Below are 15313 nucleotides of genomic sequence, written 5' to 3' on the forward strand. Positions count from 1 at the left end.
TTCTACAATGGGACAAATGACCCAGGACTCTGTCTTCCAACAAGCCTGCAGGTTCTCCAAATATATGCAAAGATGTGAGAACCCCTGTACAGATTAAAGGCGATTTAAGAGGCATATCAACAAATTACAAATCATGGACCCAATTCAAACGGACAGAAAATCATGAACCACTCAGAAATATTTGAAGGTATTAAGGAATTACTGCTAATTGTTTAGGAATGATTGGTATTGAGGTTGTGTTTTTTAAAAAGTACTTATGGTGTAGAGAGACGTGCTAAAATATTTGCAGATGAAATAATATAATTGATGTCCAGGATCTGCTTCAAAATCGTCAAGGGTAGGGTGAGAGCAGAGAAGGAACAAGACTGGCTGTGTGTTCATCACTGAGGCTGGAGATCCGGACATGGGCTCGTTACCCTAGTCTCTCTGCTTTTGCATGTTTGCAACTGTGCATGATAAAGAGTTGAAGAACCCCACTGCCAAATACTATGGAACTCTGTCTCCTGGAAAGGGCTGCACATGAATACCTGTAACTGTTAGCTACTCCGACCCGGCACAGACTGTGAAAGGACAAAGGAGAGTTGGTTTCCACAGGGAAAGTGAGAGGGGAGAGAAGAGAGAACAGAAGGTGTTACCCACGAAGAAGGCAAAATCCACAGGAGGGCCCAAGCAGCCTGGCATTCCGTGTGGTGCTGGATGGCGGATCTCAGGGATGCAAACCACTGCTTTAGCCTGGGCCTATGTGGCATCCAAGTCATCATCACCCACCAGTGTAGGTGGGACACCTGTTCTGGAGAGCCTCTACACACCTCCCCTGGGAGGTGAGCGGCTTGTCCCTGCAGCCACCTGCCTCCAGCAGAGAGGAGGGCACACCCCTGTGATATCTTTCAGGAACGTGGCCTGGCCCTCGGACTCTCCCACTTGGAGTTCTGCAGAGGGGCCTGGGTGGCCTGCAGGCTGCAGATCCGCCACTGCACTCTTTGGAGACACGTGGCTGTGGATAACAGTGTTAATTGTCTTGTAACAACTCGGAAAAGCAGATTTGCAGGCCCTGGTTCTGTTGTTGGAGAGATGGCAGCTAAATCCATGGGAGAAGGAGAAAAACATGCAAGGCAACTCTGGATTGCATCTTATTCTTCATCTGACAAAATAAGACAAGGATGGTGTCCCAGAAACATCTGACGTGGGCTTGAGCACTAACCCGGCATCTCATGTCCCGTCTCCATCTCATACCAAGGCAAATGCAAAGAGTTTTTACAGAACACATCTGTCATGAAATCTCACCTAGACTAACATGTGTTTGGATACTGAAACCTCCTCACAGCTCAGCCAACTTCTAAGTTTTAACCTGAACGGTGTCTACCCCACCCCACCCCATGCCCAACCCTAGCCAGTCACTGGAGGGCAGCTCCCCCTGGCACCTCTGTCGGAAGTAGAAGGCCTGGGATCAACGGCAATTCAAGCATCTTCTTAGACACCCACAGCCAGGTGCTGCCTTACCAATCTCTCGTTTGGCCAGGCCAGTTTCCGCTGTGGGAGCAATCCCACGTTCACCTGCGTGTTCTTTCTTAGTCAGGGAGCTCAGTGGGTGCCGCCCAGACAGGGAGAGAGCTAGGTGTCCCCTCCCACAAGGAACAGGGTCAGCTCATGTTCAGGCACAGGCCAGGTGGCCAGGAGAAGCAATAAGCTTTATTTACTCAGAATACCAGGTTATGTTTTGAGAGATGATTTCTCAAAAGGAACCAATTCAGGCATAATCAACTCTTTAAGGTTGGCCTCGTGGTCTGGAAGAAACTCTGGGGGTCCTGGCCCTGCACCCCTCTCTGGTGAAAAGGTCGGCAGGCATGTCACGGAGGGGACACAGACCACAGCAGAACACAGGGTCGTGGCTGAAGACCCACCCCGTGCCACGCACGCAGGGCGCGGCTTGACCCTCAGCGTGACTGTAATAAGACAGGACTCGCAGCCACCTCGACAACACACACCGTAAGCCTTCACTCCCAGCGAGTTTACACTCAGTGCCATTCACACAGCATTTTCAAAGCTTCCTATTCCCCTGGAAAAGAGATTTCGAGAAATTCATGCATAGTCAAAGGGAACAACCTTAAAGCAGAAAACAAAAGTGATGGCAGCAGTTCGGGTTTTGTGGCCGCCCCTCTGTGCCACTCTGGGCCAGGGTGCGGCGCCGGCCTAGACACCCAGGTGAATGGGCAGGTGAGCAGGTGGGCAGGGAGGGGAGATGGCTCGCAGTCAGTGCCCACAGTTGAGCCTTTGGGGAAGAGGCATGAGCCCAGGTCTCCACACCCCGTGCTCATGCCCCTTTAGAAGTCGTACGGAGACACAAAGATGGTGACCTTGGACACGTGGTTGGCCTGGAAGGAGCGGTCGAGGTATTCTGACATGTCAACGTCCACTTCCAGTGTCTGCGGCCCCTCCAGGGTCTGGATGAGGATCAGCTCCCCTGTCTGGCGGTCTGCGCGCTGCATCACAAAGTGGCCGCGGCTGTTTCCACCCACGATGCCAAACCGCAGGCTGTTGGGTCCGGGTCGGCCAGGCACCGAGGCCATGGCCATGCGGAAGAGTGTGATGGGCGTTGTCAGGTTGGAGGGCAGAGACAGGTAGTGGAAAGAGATAGTCTTGGGCAGGTGGCGGCAGGGTCTGCTGTCCATGGGGCAGGGGTTTCGCTCACACTGACTGGATCAGAGAGGCAAGATGTAGGCAGTCAGCCATGGGGAGATGCAGAGGGGCTGCCCTGACCTGGCTTGTCCCCTGCCTGCCTTCATGCGGACGCCACCAGAGTGACCTTTCCTAGCCACTTGTCCCTCACCACAGGTGCCCAGAGCTACAGGCAAGTGAGTATGTCTGCCATCAAGGTGGCCAAGAAAAAGGCACCCTGCTAACCCACTTGTGTATGTATGTGTGTGTTCCTGTGTGCGAGCATGTGTGTATATGTGTGCATGTATGTGTATGCACATGTACATGCGTGTGTGTGTGTGCATGCATGCGTGTGTGTGCCTGCATGTGTGTGAGTGTGCATATATGCTATTGCTATAGCTCTTATGGAAAGATATAGCCAGGAAGATTGAACAGCAATGTGATGCTGGCATTCAAACCAGGCACCCCTCTGCGCATGCTGAGACCTTCTAACAGTGGGATCCCTGCAGGCAGCTGCAGCATTCTGGAACGTGGCACTCCACACGTGCCGGACTTCCCAAGCCCCCCGGGTTGTTCATTCCTAAAGCAGGAAACCCTGTCTGCCTTAGCCATTCGGGGTCAGGGTCAGGAGGAAGGGCTCCTGCTATTTCCCACCCGAACACAGATGCAGGTAAGCTAATTTGGTGAGTCGCATCATCATGGCAATTAATGCAGGTTGAATAGTGCATCTGGTTGTTAATCAGGGATGTTCCCAAGGCTGAGACATGTGGGTCCCTCCATCCCTTCGCTGAGTGGCTCCTGAGGTCCTCACTCTCGCTAATAGTTGCCTGGCCCAGGGCACTGCCTGTCACACTGCTTCGCTCTGCTGGAGCCCGCAGGGCATTTCAATTATCTAAACTTGGGGAGTCGAGTCATTCTGAAGACAATGCGAGAGCTCTTGGGACCCTTTTCAGAAGAAAATGCATGGACTTTGTCATGGTTGTAGTTATTCTCCCTTAAAGGCCTGCCTCCCACCTTTTGAAGAGAAAAAGCTCTATTAAGTGCTGAGGTTCCTAGAAGCCGAACCCTCTAGCACCAGAGGGAAAGCTGGGTGATGCAAGGTTAGCGGGATGTGCCGAGTGAACATGAGAGGGCGGTCCTCTCTCAAATCGGAGTGTTGTACCTCTGCCTCCTGGCCACAGCACCCTGCTGCCTTTCCTCCCTGAAGCGCAGCCCCGGGGTGGCTAAGTGCCGTCATCCTCCGGGTAGCGGGCAGCACTGGTCAGCGGGCGGCACTGGGCAACTGCTCCTGTCGGGGCAAACTGGGTTCTGGCTGCACAGAGTGGCGGTGCGTATACTGCAACCACTAAAGGGAAACAGGAGCTCAGAGAACCCAGACTCCCAGCTCCCGCCTTTCATCTTTTCTGGGACGTAACTGCACCTTCTCCCGAGAACCTTGGGAATCCAGCCCAGCCGCCTGGGATACTCACAAGGGAGACGTCTTCACGTAGCTCACATTGCCGTTGCCCTCAGGGCATTCGGGGCTGACACACTGGAAGCCTCCACCAGTGTTGATGCACATGGTCCCCCGGGGACACAGGTGCTGTGGGCTCACACACTCATCAATATCTGAAATACGGGCGCCCAGTGAGGGTGAAGATCCCCGACGTCCCCTCCATCACTGACAGGGCCGCTAGAATGTGGAGCCCCACACACGGCGAGCTTTCCAAACACTCAGCTACTTCTTAGAGTGGGGAGCGCTCCTCCCCAGGACCCTGTCCTCCCTCCTGGGTGTGAGAGCTCACAGAGCGTTGGACAGCACAAAGGATGCTCCTGCCACAGTGCTTCTCAGGCCTGCCGCCCCCTCGGCCAAGGTGCCCTGCGGTCTCCCCCTGAGGCTATTATCTCACCCTTTATGATCAAATCACCGAAAGTTCCTACTCAGCCTCACCCCGTGCCCAATGCAGAGGGCCTCACTCTCCTTTGTATGAGGTCTCTGCCCCCCTCATGGGTGAGTTTCCCTGCTGAAGTCTGTGTTTCTTCCCAACCCCACACAAACACTGTGAGATGGACAGATGGACAAATGGATGGATGAGAGATGGACGGGTGGATGGATAGGAGAGATGGATGGTGGATGAGAGAGATGGATGGACAGATGAAAAGGATGGATAGATGAAAGAGAAGGATGGATAGATGAAAGATGGATGGGTGGATGAGAGAGAGAGGTGGATGGATGGATGGATGGATAGATGAGAAGGGTGGATGGATGGATGGATGAGAAGGGTGGATGGATGGATGGATGAGATGAATAGCTGAATAAGAAGGATGGATAGGTGGAATAGAGAGATGGACTAGAGGGTGGCTGGATGGACGATGGCTATCTGGATACCTTCTCCTACTCCAGTCCCAGGTTACCCATTTCTCTGAGTCCTGCAGTGGAGCCTCTAGAGGATGCCACTGGGGAGCTGCCTCCTCTCATTTCCCACAGCCTGTGGAGGAGCCCCCTGCCCTCTCTCCTCTTCTCCCCCAGGAGCTCAGAGCAATTGTGCAGGACCAGCTGGGCTCTCTTCCGTGTCCTGTTTCCATGGGTGAGAGCTGGGGGACATGGCTCTGTCCCTCCTCTAATGTGACGCAGGCCTGGGTTAGCAGACCCAGTTTCTGCAACCCAGAGACCTGCTATATCAGGGTTCCAGGGCTGAGATTTGGGGTGATCACACTAGGGCATGGTGACTTCAGGGTATTTCCCTTTCAGATGTAGATGCAGGCCTGCACCAGCCATGGAGAAGGCGCATTATGCCAGGAGCCTCATGTCTCCTCCAGACTGCAGGCCAGATGGGGACCAACTGGCTGCTCTTCCTTTGGGTCCAACCCTGGCTAAAGGCATTGCTGAGTGGGAGGACACGACCTGACCTTGAAAACAGTTACTGAATAAGGTCGGAAGAGACTATTTGCCCCAATGGTTAAGCAACGTGCTTTCCTATTAATTTCAATGACAATGCAGCCTAGTGAGAGGTCCTTCTGTTGGTGGTAATTTAAAGGTTAACTATATCTGAGACTTTGACTTCCCTAACACCCACTGCATCCCCATCCTGAATCCTGGCAGGTCATAGGAGCAGCGAGTGACCAGGTGCGGAGAACCCCTCGCACCCGCCTCTGGTGCAGGTTCACTCACCCTCACAGCTCTTCCTGTCGGGCAGGGTCCGGTACCCACTGGGGCAGGCACAGCGGTAGGAGCCTGGCGTGTTCACGCAGGTGTGCATGCAGAGCCGGGGGCGCCCGTCCTGCCCGTAGAGCTCACACTCATTCACATCTGGGGACAGAGGTGCCTGGTATGACTCCGGAGCCACCCAGTGAGCCCTGTCCCAGCAGAGCATGGGAGGAGGGGCAGGCATGCTCCCATTCTCCCGAGCCAAGGGTCCAGAGGGAGCTAACCAGGCAGCTTCCAAGGCTCCTCTAAGACTGAAGACAAAAGGGAGACCCAACAGAGGCTGGCCAAGCAGACCTCCGGGCTGCCCAGAGAGCCAGGCCTGGCTGCAGCCCCAGACTCCCGGCCTGGTCCGTGGCTTCTTCTTTGGAAATGGAATAAGAGGGTCTTATTTCTGCTGCTGTAAAATGAGGCTGTTGGCACCAACTGACCAATTCTCAGGTCTGACCCACTGGTCTGAGTTTTCACCAAGATCAGGATGGTTACTAGCAGTGGTCTTGTTGGTAAAGCCAAGTCCAGAGGGAACAAGAATGAGCCCCAGACACCTGTCCAGCTCAGCATGTCTATCAGCGCAGCCCCTACCCCTGTGATTCCAGCCAGGATACAGGGACAAGGGGCACAAGGCTCTTTCAGACTAGCCTGTAGGGCTTGGCTGGTGCGCCGGCCAGGTTGTGACTTGGGGGAGCCTGGGAGCTCCTAGCTACTTTCTCATGACCCTCCCGCTCTGCAATGTCTAGGTGTTAGCTCTGTCTCGGCAGCCACTAGGTCAGCACTAACCTAAAACCACAGGGGTGGGCCCTCTGAGACCGCGCTCCTCCTTTGTGCCCTGGGTGCGCCCATAGCTGGGAGGGCGGCGGCGGGAGCCCCTTACCTCCTGTGCCCCCCACTCCCACCCCACTGTGCCCTTCACTGGCAGCTGGGAGTCCCTTTGTGTCCCTCCGCTCCGTGTCCGCTCCCGCCGGCCCGCCTACCCTGGCAGACGCTGTCGCCGCCGGCTCCGCTCAGCTGGAAGCCGGCCTCGCAGCTGCAGTGCCTGGTCCTCTCCACCTGCGCGCAGCGGGGCGCGCGGCTGAAGGCGGGGTCGTCCGCCAGGCGCTCGGGGGCAGCTGCGGGGAGAAGACGCGTCAGGGCTGCTCCCCGCCCGCCAGACCTCGGAAGGGCCGGGGAGCCAGACGGGTGGCCCCCTGAGACTTCACTCTGCAGGTGGAGATTCACCAAACTCCCGAGGACCGGCCCACCCAGGGGCGCGCGGCACAAACTGGCGGGCACACGCCGCACCCAGCGCCGCAGAGGGGTGATCCCCGCTTCCTGTTCAGAAGGGCTCAACGCACCCCGGTGCTAACAGCCTTCACTGCAGTTCAAATCACCACTTTCGGGGGGTTCTTTTGTGTTGTATTCTTTTTTCTTTTCTAAAGTGTCTAAACTTTTTAGTTTGTTTTTAACCGAGATCAGAAATCTATTTTCTAACCAGAAAAAAACTGTTAGTGTTTGGAAGTTTTCAGAGGAGGGTTAGGGGAGATTGTAGAGGAAAGGGGGGAAAGGTAAGAGGACACACACCTCAGAGTCAGAGACAGAAGTAGCAGGGTTACCAGGGAGGGGCTGGGCACAGAGGGTCAGTTTTGCAACTGAAAAAAATTCTGGAAATGGATGGTGTGATGGTTGTACAACAACATGAATGTATTTAATGTCACTGATCCATACACTTAAAATGGTTAAAATAGTACATGTTATGTTATTTACATTTTACCATTATAGAAAAAAAAAAGGTGGGTGGGTTTAAGAAAAAGTATTGGGCCCTGGCCTGTGTGGCTGCGTGGTTAGAGCGTGGGACCGTGTATTGAAGGGTCTCGGGTTCGATTCCCCATCAAGGGCATGTACTTGGGTTTCAGGTTCAATCCCCAACCATCCCCCACCCCCAATCTGGGTGCATGTGGGAGGCAACCAATTAATGTGTCTGTCCCACATGATGTTTTTCTCTCTCTCTCCCCTTCTGGTGAAGATTAACCAAAAAAAAAAAGAAAAGAAAAGAAAGAAAGTACTGGGAGAGAGGCTCCCCTCAGAGAACTGGAAAGACACCGGTGAGCAAGCTCCTGGGAGCCAAGGTCCTGACTGGATGCTGTGAGGATGGGACTGGCTTTGGTCCGCCTACCACTCCCTCTTTCCCTTTCTGGGGGGTGGGGAGGATCCCGGTGTGGGATACTCTACATATAAAGTGCCCCTGGACCTGAGGAGCAATTGCCTAGAAGTCCTGGTGGCAGGCGGAAGCCATCGGTGTCCAGGACCAGCACATTTAGGTTGAAAGGAGGCCCATTTCTTTTTCCGTCCCGGCTGTAAGTAGGAGAGGCCGCAGGGCTGCCTCCCACCGCCATTTGCACAGAAAGCAGCCCGTGGGACAGAATCTGAGAGGCCTCTGGGCTCCTGCCAGGGCAGCCTCATCCTGAGAAAACTCCCAGCAGGCTGAACAGAACCAAGACACATAAAGCAGCAAATCTCTGGGGGCACCACTTAAAAGTGACCTTGGGCTGGGTCCAGTGCAAGGACATTAAGTATCGACAAAGCTCCTGCTCTCCAAATACTGTGCTAACCACTGTCCCTCCTCCCCACACCGAGGCGCCACACAGAAATCACAGAGGACATGCCAGGCTTTTTGGGCAAAGGAATAGGACATCTTTAGGATCTGATTTTTTTTTTGTTAATCCTCATCCGAGGATATTTTTCTGTCTATCTTTAGACAGAGTGGGAGGGAGGGGGAGAGAGACATGGAAGTGAAAGAGACACATCGACCGGCCGCCTCCTGCAGGGCTGGGGATGAACCACAATCGATGTACATGCCCTTGACCAGAATCGAACCCGTGACTCATTGGTCATTGGGCCGATGCTCTAACCACTGAGCCAGGGTAGGATCTGATTTTTTTTTTTATCCTCACCCGAGTACATTTTTTCATTTTTTTGTTCAGATAGAGTGGGAGGGAGAGAGAAGAAGAGAAAGAGAGAGAGAAACATCGACGTGAAAGGGACACATCGAGTGGCTGCCACCCACACTACCCAACCAGGGCCGGGACAAACTGCAACCAAGATACATGCCCTTAGTGGGAACCAAACCCGGGTCTCTCTGGACCGCAGGACGACGCTCTAACCGCTGAGCCAAAACCGGCCAGGGCAGGATCTGATTTTTTTATATAAGGCATTTTGGTTGCACCCCAGTGTGGGAATCACCATCCACCCCTATAGGTTCCGTATTGAATTTTCTTGCCATCTGCAGGACGGCCGCTGTGCGTCTTCCAGGCCTCCCGGCTGGGACTCCATGTGGACGCCGTCACCAGATGAACAGTCACCCGGCTCTACCGGCACGTTGCCTCTAACAGAACTACGGGTTTTGCAGATGTGACGGGACCGTTGGAAAGGAAAAGCCGCTCTGCTGGTCTGCAGAGGAAAATCTGACCCCTGAAGGTGGCAACAAGGAAACAGCTCAGGCCCAGCCCCAGTCTGGGGAGTTTTCAGGTTGTGAATCAGTCCTTCCTCTTGAATTTTCTTCCATACAAAAGGATCAAACTCTGCACAAAAGAGCTAAACTCCATGCCCAGTAGCTGCCTCCAGGAACCAGAGAGATCAGTGGATGTGACACAGAGAGGAAAAGCCCCTGTCTGACCCGCCTGCCTCTGGTGACCTGACCGGAGTGCCCCTGCGGCACGTGCTCACCCAGCCCACACGGCTCCATACCAGTCTGGGCCTGGTGCTGACACTGGCTCCCAGTCCTTCCTGGAGGACAAATGCATGTGTACTGGTTGACTCCTTCTAAACACGTCCCACCATGCTGACAAGGCTGGCTGGAGCATTCGCTGATATCTAGGGAAATACATAATTTTCAAACACAAGTGTCTGAGTTCTGATTCTAAAACACAAAACACAAAATGACTTTCTTAACATGGCAGTTTGACTCCTGCACTCCGCCCCCCACCCTGCCCTCGCCACTGCCCCGCTGCAGGAGCTCAGATGCAGCCCACCCTCACTCCGCTGGCCACACACCCTGCCAACCCAGAGCTCTGTCAGCACCCAGTACAACACCTCGACTCTGCCCCCACTGTCAGCACCCAGTAGAACTCCCCCGACTCTGCCCCCACTGTCAGCACCCAGTACAACACCTCGACTCTGCCCCCACTGTCAGCACCCAGTACAACACCCCGACTCTGCCCCCACTGTCAGCACCCAGTACAACACCTCGACTCTGCCCCCACTGTCAGCACCCAGTACAACACCCGGACTCTGCCCCCACTGTCAGCACCCAGTACAACACCCCGACTCTGCCCCCACTGTCAGCACCCAGTACAACTCCCCTGACTCTGTCCCCACTGTCAGCACCCAGTAGACCTGCCCCGGCTCTGTCCCCACTGTCAGCACCCAGTAGAACTCCCCCGACTCTGTCCCCACTGTCAGCACCCAGTAGAACTCCTTTTGGGCAGAAACTCAGTTTAGGGGAGTCATAAGAGGGAGGGAGGGATGGCCCATGGCATGTACAGAGGTGAGGAAGTGCACTCTCTCCATCCCAACCAGAAGCCCCCTGTGTTCCCATTTTCCTGTTCGACCACAGAAGCGTTCTCCGGACCGTTCACCTTAATGTTGGAAAAGGAACGGGTTCCTTGCTCATCTACACTACAGTCCCATGGAAAAGCTATATATAGAGAGATGCATATTTTATTTTATTTATTTATTTTTAATCCTTACCCAAGGATATTTTTCTATTTATCTTCAGATAGAGAGGGAGACAGAGACAGAGAAACATCGATGCGAGAGAGACACATCAACTGGTTGCTCCCCCGCATGATCCCTACGAGGGCTGGGGACGAACTGCAAACAAGGTACATGCCCTTGATCGGGATCGAACCCATGACTCATTGGTCCTCGGGCTGACGCTCTAACCCCTGAGTCAAACTGGACAGGGCTGAGATACATATTTTAAAATTTATTAGGTTTATCTCTGTGTGGTAGGTAGTTTTTCTTATTTACCCTTTTTTTGGTCCACTTCCATTTTTCCACAGTGAAAATTTATAAATTTCCGAATTAGGGAAAAAAAGGATCTTTTGAAACCCCGAGGCCTCCTCCGTGTGTTGTGAATTCCGTAAGCCTGGTTTTGGTGGCAGCACTCAGGCACCAGGGGCAGGTCTGTGGGTCCACGAGCTGCCATAGCATCCTGGGGACGAGTCGGAACATGTCCTGAGTGGCACCGATGCATCCTTTCCTGCTGTGTCCATTGAGCGGAAGGGAAGGTCTTGGCTCCTGAGGACAACAGCAGCCTGGTGTGGGTGGGTTGGCCTCCTCGTGACGGGGGTGCCATGCAGACTGTGAAACCGTTTGTATTCATCACGGAAGGATCCAGACCATCCAGATGCTGGGAGGAGCCATTTCAACTTTTCAGTGACCTCAACCTGGCTGAGCTCCCCCGGCAGGTTCCGTTTGCAGACGACCGGTTTCCAGGAATGTGTCTGGAACCACAGCGCGCACGGAGCACGGGGCCTGCAGTTCCCGTTCCCCAGCTGCCCGGCCCGTAGTTTCTCACCAGCAGCGTCTGCAAGCAGCAGACCACGAGGCCGTGAAGCCGTGGGCACGGAGCCAGGGTTTGAACACTAGTGTCTTTCAGTCTGGCCCTGGTGGGACCAGCGCCATAGTCTGTCCCCAGCCGGGCCTCCAGTAGAAGGCACCGAGCCTCGTTACACCTGGACAATGGGGTGCAGGTGGGGTGGGCCCCTTGCACTATCTCCCCTTCTGGATCTTGTGGCCCAGGGTTTTCATTTCGAGACAGGATCTACACAGACTCTTATCTGTATCCACTCTTGGAGGTGTGCCATGGCCCGATGCCCAGGCCTGGCGCCTCATCTGAATCCCGACTGAAGTGTGGTTGTCATCACATCTTGTCTGTCCCAGGCACTGGTACTTAGTTAAGTGCACAGTGACTTCAGAGCTGTGAAAAGGGCTGTGGAGAGGCTGGGAAGGCAAAAGCATGTGATGGGCCCTGGCCGGGTGGCTCGGTTGGTTGGAGTGCCATCCCGTACACCAAAAGGCTTCAGGTTCAATTCCAGTCAGGGCACGTACCTAGGTTTCAGGTTCACTCCCTGGTCGGGTGTGTACATCAACTGATTGATGTTTCTCTCTCTCTAACAAAATCAATAAAAACATAGCCTTGGGTGAGGATTAAATTTTAAAAAGCACCTTGAGGATTCTGTTGCCCCACATGCTGTTCAGTGAGCGCTGACTAGTTCCCTGGGACCGAGCTCACTGTTTCACATGCATGATCTGATTTCTTGTCCCTTTATTTTGAATTCTTTCCCGTGTACTGTCATGTCGTTTCAAACTTTCCATCTCCCCAGTGACTTCATCTCTGAGGTTTGCTCGTTTTTATTTATGCCTTCCTCTCACGGCTTTCTCTTTAAAATCTCTTGCTGCTTGTTTGCAAATAGGACTTACAGCTTTCATCAGTTTTACAGGCATGTCTTTCTGGCATTTCTTCATTGTCTGTAGACTCTGCTCTGTTTTCTACAATAGTGTGTATGGGATTTGATGAGTCCTTTCCTATTACTCATACTCAGGGGAAATAGGTTTTCCCGTCGAGGTCTTCTAGCTCCCACTGGGCTCCCGGTGTCAAAGGTCTGTGTTTGCAGCATGGGCCACACTTACTCAGCTCTGCCCTTTTCAATCCTCTCCCACTCTTCTCCGGACCATCTCCTCCATTTGCACCGATTTTCCTTGTTGCGCTCCATTTGCATTCTCCTCCCAGAGAGTGCACAGCCCTGGGACTTGTCCTGGAATGCCCTGGGGGTTCCTAGGGGCACACTGCTCCAGAGACAGCAACTTCCTGCTGAAGCGACGAGCCCACCCCTGAGGAAACCGGCCCAGGAAGCCCAGTGCTGAGACGGAGCCCAATACAACTACGCGATTTTTTTTTTTTAAAGAAAAAAATCCTTTGGGCAGCCAGGCAAAAAGATTTCTTAGTCATGATGGTAACAACCGTATTGATTAAAACAGAAGACACAGAGAAACATATTGAAGATACTCAAGGAAAGAAATGTGAGACAGGTATTTTATGTCCAGTCAAGATGACACCCAGCCTGGCCAGTGTGGCTCAGTTGGTCAAGCGTCATCCCATGTTCTGGGAGGTCACATGCCCAGGTTGCAGGCTGGCTCCCCAGTAGGGGGCGTGCAGGAGGCAGCTGATAGATGTTTCTCTCACTGTTTCTATGTTTCTATGTCTCTCTCCCACTCCCTTCCTCTTTCTCTTAAAAAAAAACACAGTAAAAACATACTTTAAAAAAAAGATGACACCAGTGGTAAAGCTGCACCTTTTTTGAAGTTGAAGGACTCAGGGGAAACTGACTGGACAGATGTCTGCATGAGGACAACAGATGTCGCCAAGGTGCAGTATCACAGGGGGAGAGAGGACTCCCAGCAGAAGTCTATTGTGCTGTGTGGCCCAAACAAAACTAAACTCTCCCTGAGTCTGGTCAGGCCTCTGGAGTTGGCTCCCAGTTTACAAGGAATACAGAGACAAAAGTACAAAGTCCAGTTAGAAGATAAGCAAGTGCTAGGGGTGATTTCCAACATGACCACTGTAGTTATCAAGGCTGTAGGGTGTAAGAAAGTGATTAAGAGAGTAAATCCTAAGAGTTCTCATCACAAGGAAAAAACATGTTTTCTTTTCTTTATATCTATATGAGATGAAGGAAACATTTCAGGATCAAGGGGAAATCCAGATGCTAGCACGTCCCCCGGCATGTCTGTGGGCCACACGGCTTGTATTTCCCGGCTGGTTCCCAGTTGGTCTGAGAGCTGGTACCTGTGACCACCCTTCAAACCATGCTCTTCCCAGGGGACGGGAAACAAAGTCCAGACCCACGAATGTGGTGCTGCTTGCCCTGTCTTCTCATGTCAGCCCACGCCCGTCTGGACAGCTGGCGCATTTCTGATGTTCCTCTGTGTCTGCAAGTTACTAACGCATTCAAATGCTGCTCTTAGAGGGGAGGAGGGTGTCCTTGGGGGGAAAGGAGAGATAGCTGTAATACTTTCAACAATCAAGATCTTCTAAAAACCTACTTGTTTATGTCATATTTGTGCTTCCCCCTTCCATTCTTGGGCTCAAATCATGGACATCCTGCCGCAGCAGATGTGCTATGAACCCCGCCCGGAAAATGACTGGTATGCATGAAGTTTCGACCATAAATTTTTGAAAAGCCAACACGTGGTATGTGCCAAGTCTGATTTTCCTCGACATCAAGAAAGTACTGTTTTCAAGCCCAACAGAGAGAAGAGAAGCCTTTCATGCCTCCCTGTCACCCAGTGGTCTCCCTGGAGCCGGTCTACACCAACTCCCGGAACAGACAGAAAGGACACCGAGGAATTCCTTCGACCCCACGGGTCACCAGCAGCCTCGAAAACAAACTGCGGCCCCGGAACGGGTTAGCCACGAGGACAGTGTCTGTGCAGTGTCTCCCTCCTGTCCTTCCCACAACCCACAGAAGGCATCCTGCCCCATGGTCCGTGAGAGCCGAGTGAGATGCTAAACAGACGCTGGGGTCAGGGGGTCTGGGTGTGAATCAGCCCAGCCAACTCTCAGCTCTGTGGCCTTGGGCAAGTTCCTTCTGTGCCTCAATTTCCCCATAGGCAAAACAAGACTGAATGGTTGGGAGGATTTAGGGAGCCCACCCATATGGCGCTGAGTCATCAGACACCGCTTTCCTGCCGTTGAAAATGGAGGAATGGGGCGGAAAGTGATCCAAGGAAAGGCCCTTTCTCCCAGCAGGGCCTTGCTGGGCTGTGATGGTCAGCCGGGGGAGGGGAGGAGGGACCGACCTCTGCAGTGGGGCTGCTCCCCTGTCCAGGTGCCGTTGGGAAGACACACCACGCTGCTAGGCCCAACCAACTGGAACCCGGGGTCGCAGGTAAAATGGACTTCGTGATCCACCAAGTACTTGCTTCCAAACTTCCTGCCGTCTGGAGGGGCGTTCAGAGCAGGGCAGGAAACTGTAAGGGGAAAAGGAAGGGCCGTAGCAATGTAGACATTACTCTCAATTACCAGGCTTCTCGTTGTCCGGCGCCTCTCTGTTGAGTGCCTATGCCAGGCTGTACACCAGGCTGGATGTTTTAAATGTCATGTCTCACTGAATCCTCAGAGCACGTGCAGTAACTGCCCACTCGGTGAAAGAGGAGGAGACCTTGGCTCAGAGTGCTGGGTGTGAGCCTTGCCCCATGGGAGGGTCAGGATGGGACCCCTCGAAGCTGTGCTGACCACCTGACACTCTCAGAGCTTCAGGTGGGGCTCAGCCCCGTGTCCAGGCCTTGGCTTCTGCTCTTCTCCCTGTCTGGAATGTTCCCAGAACATCCTATCTCTGGCTCCTTCTCATTCACATGGGTCTCTGACTGAATGCATCCCCCTCCCAGAATGTTCTCTGACCACCATGCTTTGCCAAAACCTCCCAGGGCACCTGC

The 15313-nt window shown here is 53.5% G+C and overlaps 1 protein-coding gene across 1 annotated transcript in view; it reads right to left on the bottom strand.

Moving 5' to 3' along the window:
- Positions 1 to 2062: 2062 nt before the first annotated feature.
- The window catches only part of FBLN7 (fibulin 7), a 33739-nt gene continuing 20488 nt past the window's right edge, over positions 2063 to 15313 (bottom strand). Inside the window, exons 4-9 of the mRNA XM_036263205.1 lie at positions 14678 to 14848; positions 9560 to 9685; positions 6811 to 6945; positions 5807 to 5944; positions 4125 to 4263; positions 2063 to 2694 (exon numbers count right to left, since the gene is read on the bottom strand). Coding sequence (XP_036119098.1) covers positions 2322 to 2694; positions 4125 to 4263; positions 5807 to 5944; positions 6811 to 6945; positions 9560 to 9685; positions 14678 to 14848 — 1082 coding nt within the window. The 3' untranslated portion in view covers positions 2063 to 2321. The remainder of the gene's footprint in view (positions 2695 to 4124; positions 4264 to 5806; positions 5945 to 6810; positions 6946 to 9559; positions 9686 to 14677; positions 14849 to 15313) is intronic.

Source organism: Molossus molossus, unplaced genomic scaffold (assembly GCF_014108415.1).
Source record: "Molossus molossus isolate mMolMol1 unplaced genomic scaffold, mMolMol1.p scaffold_m16_p_15, whole genome shotgun sequence".
Classification (NCBI taxonomy): domain Eukaryota; kingdom Metazoa; phylum Chordata; class Mammalia; order Chiroptera; family Molossidae; genus Molossus; species Molossus molossus.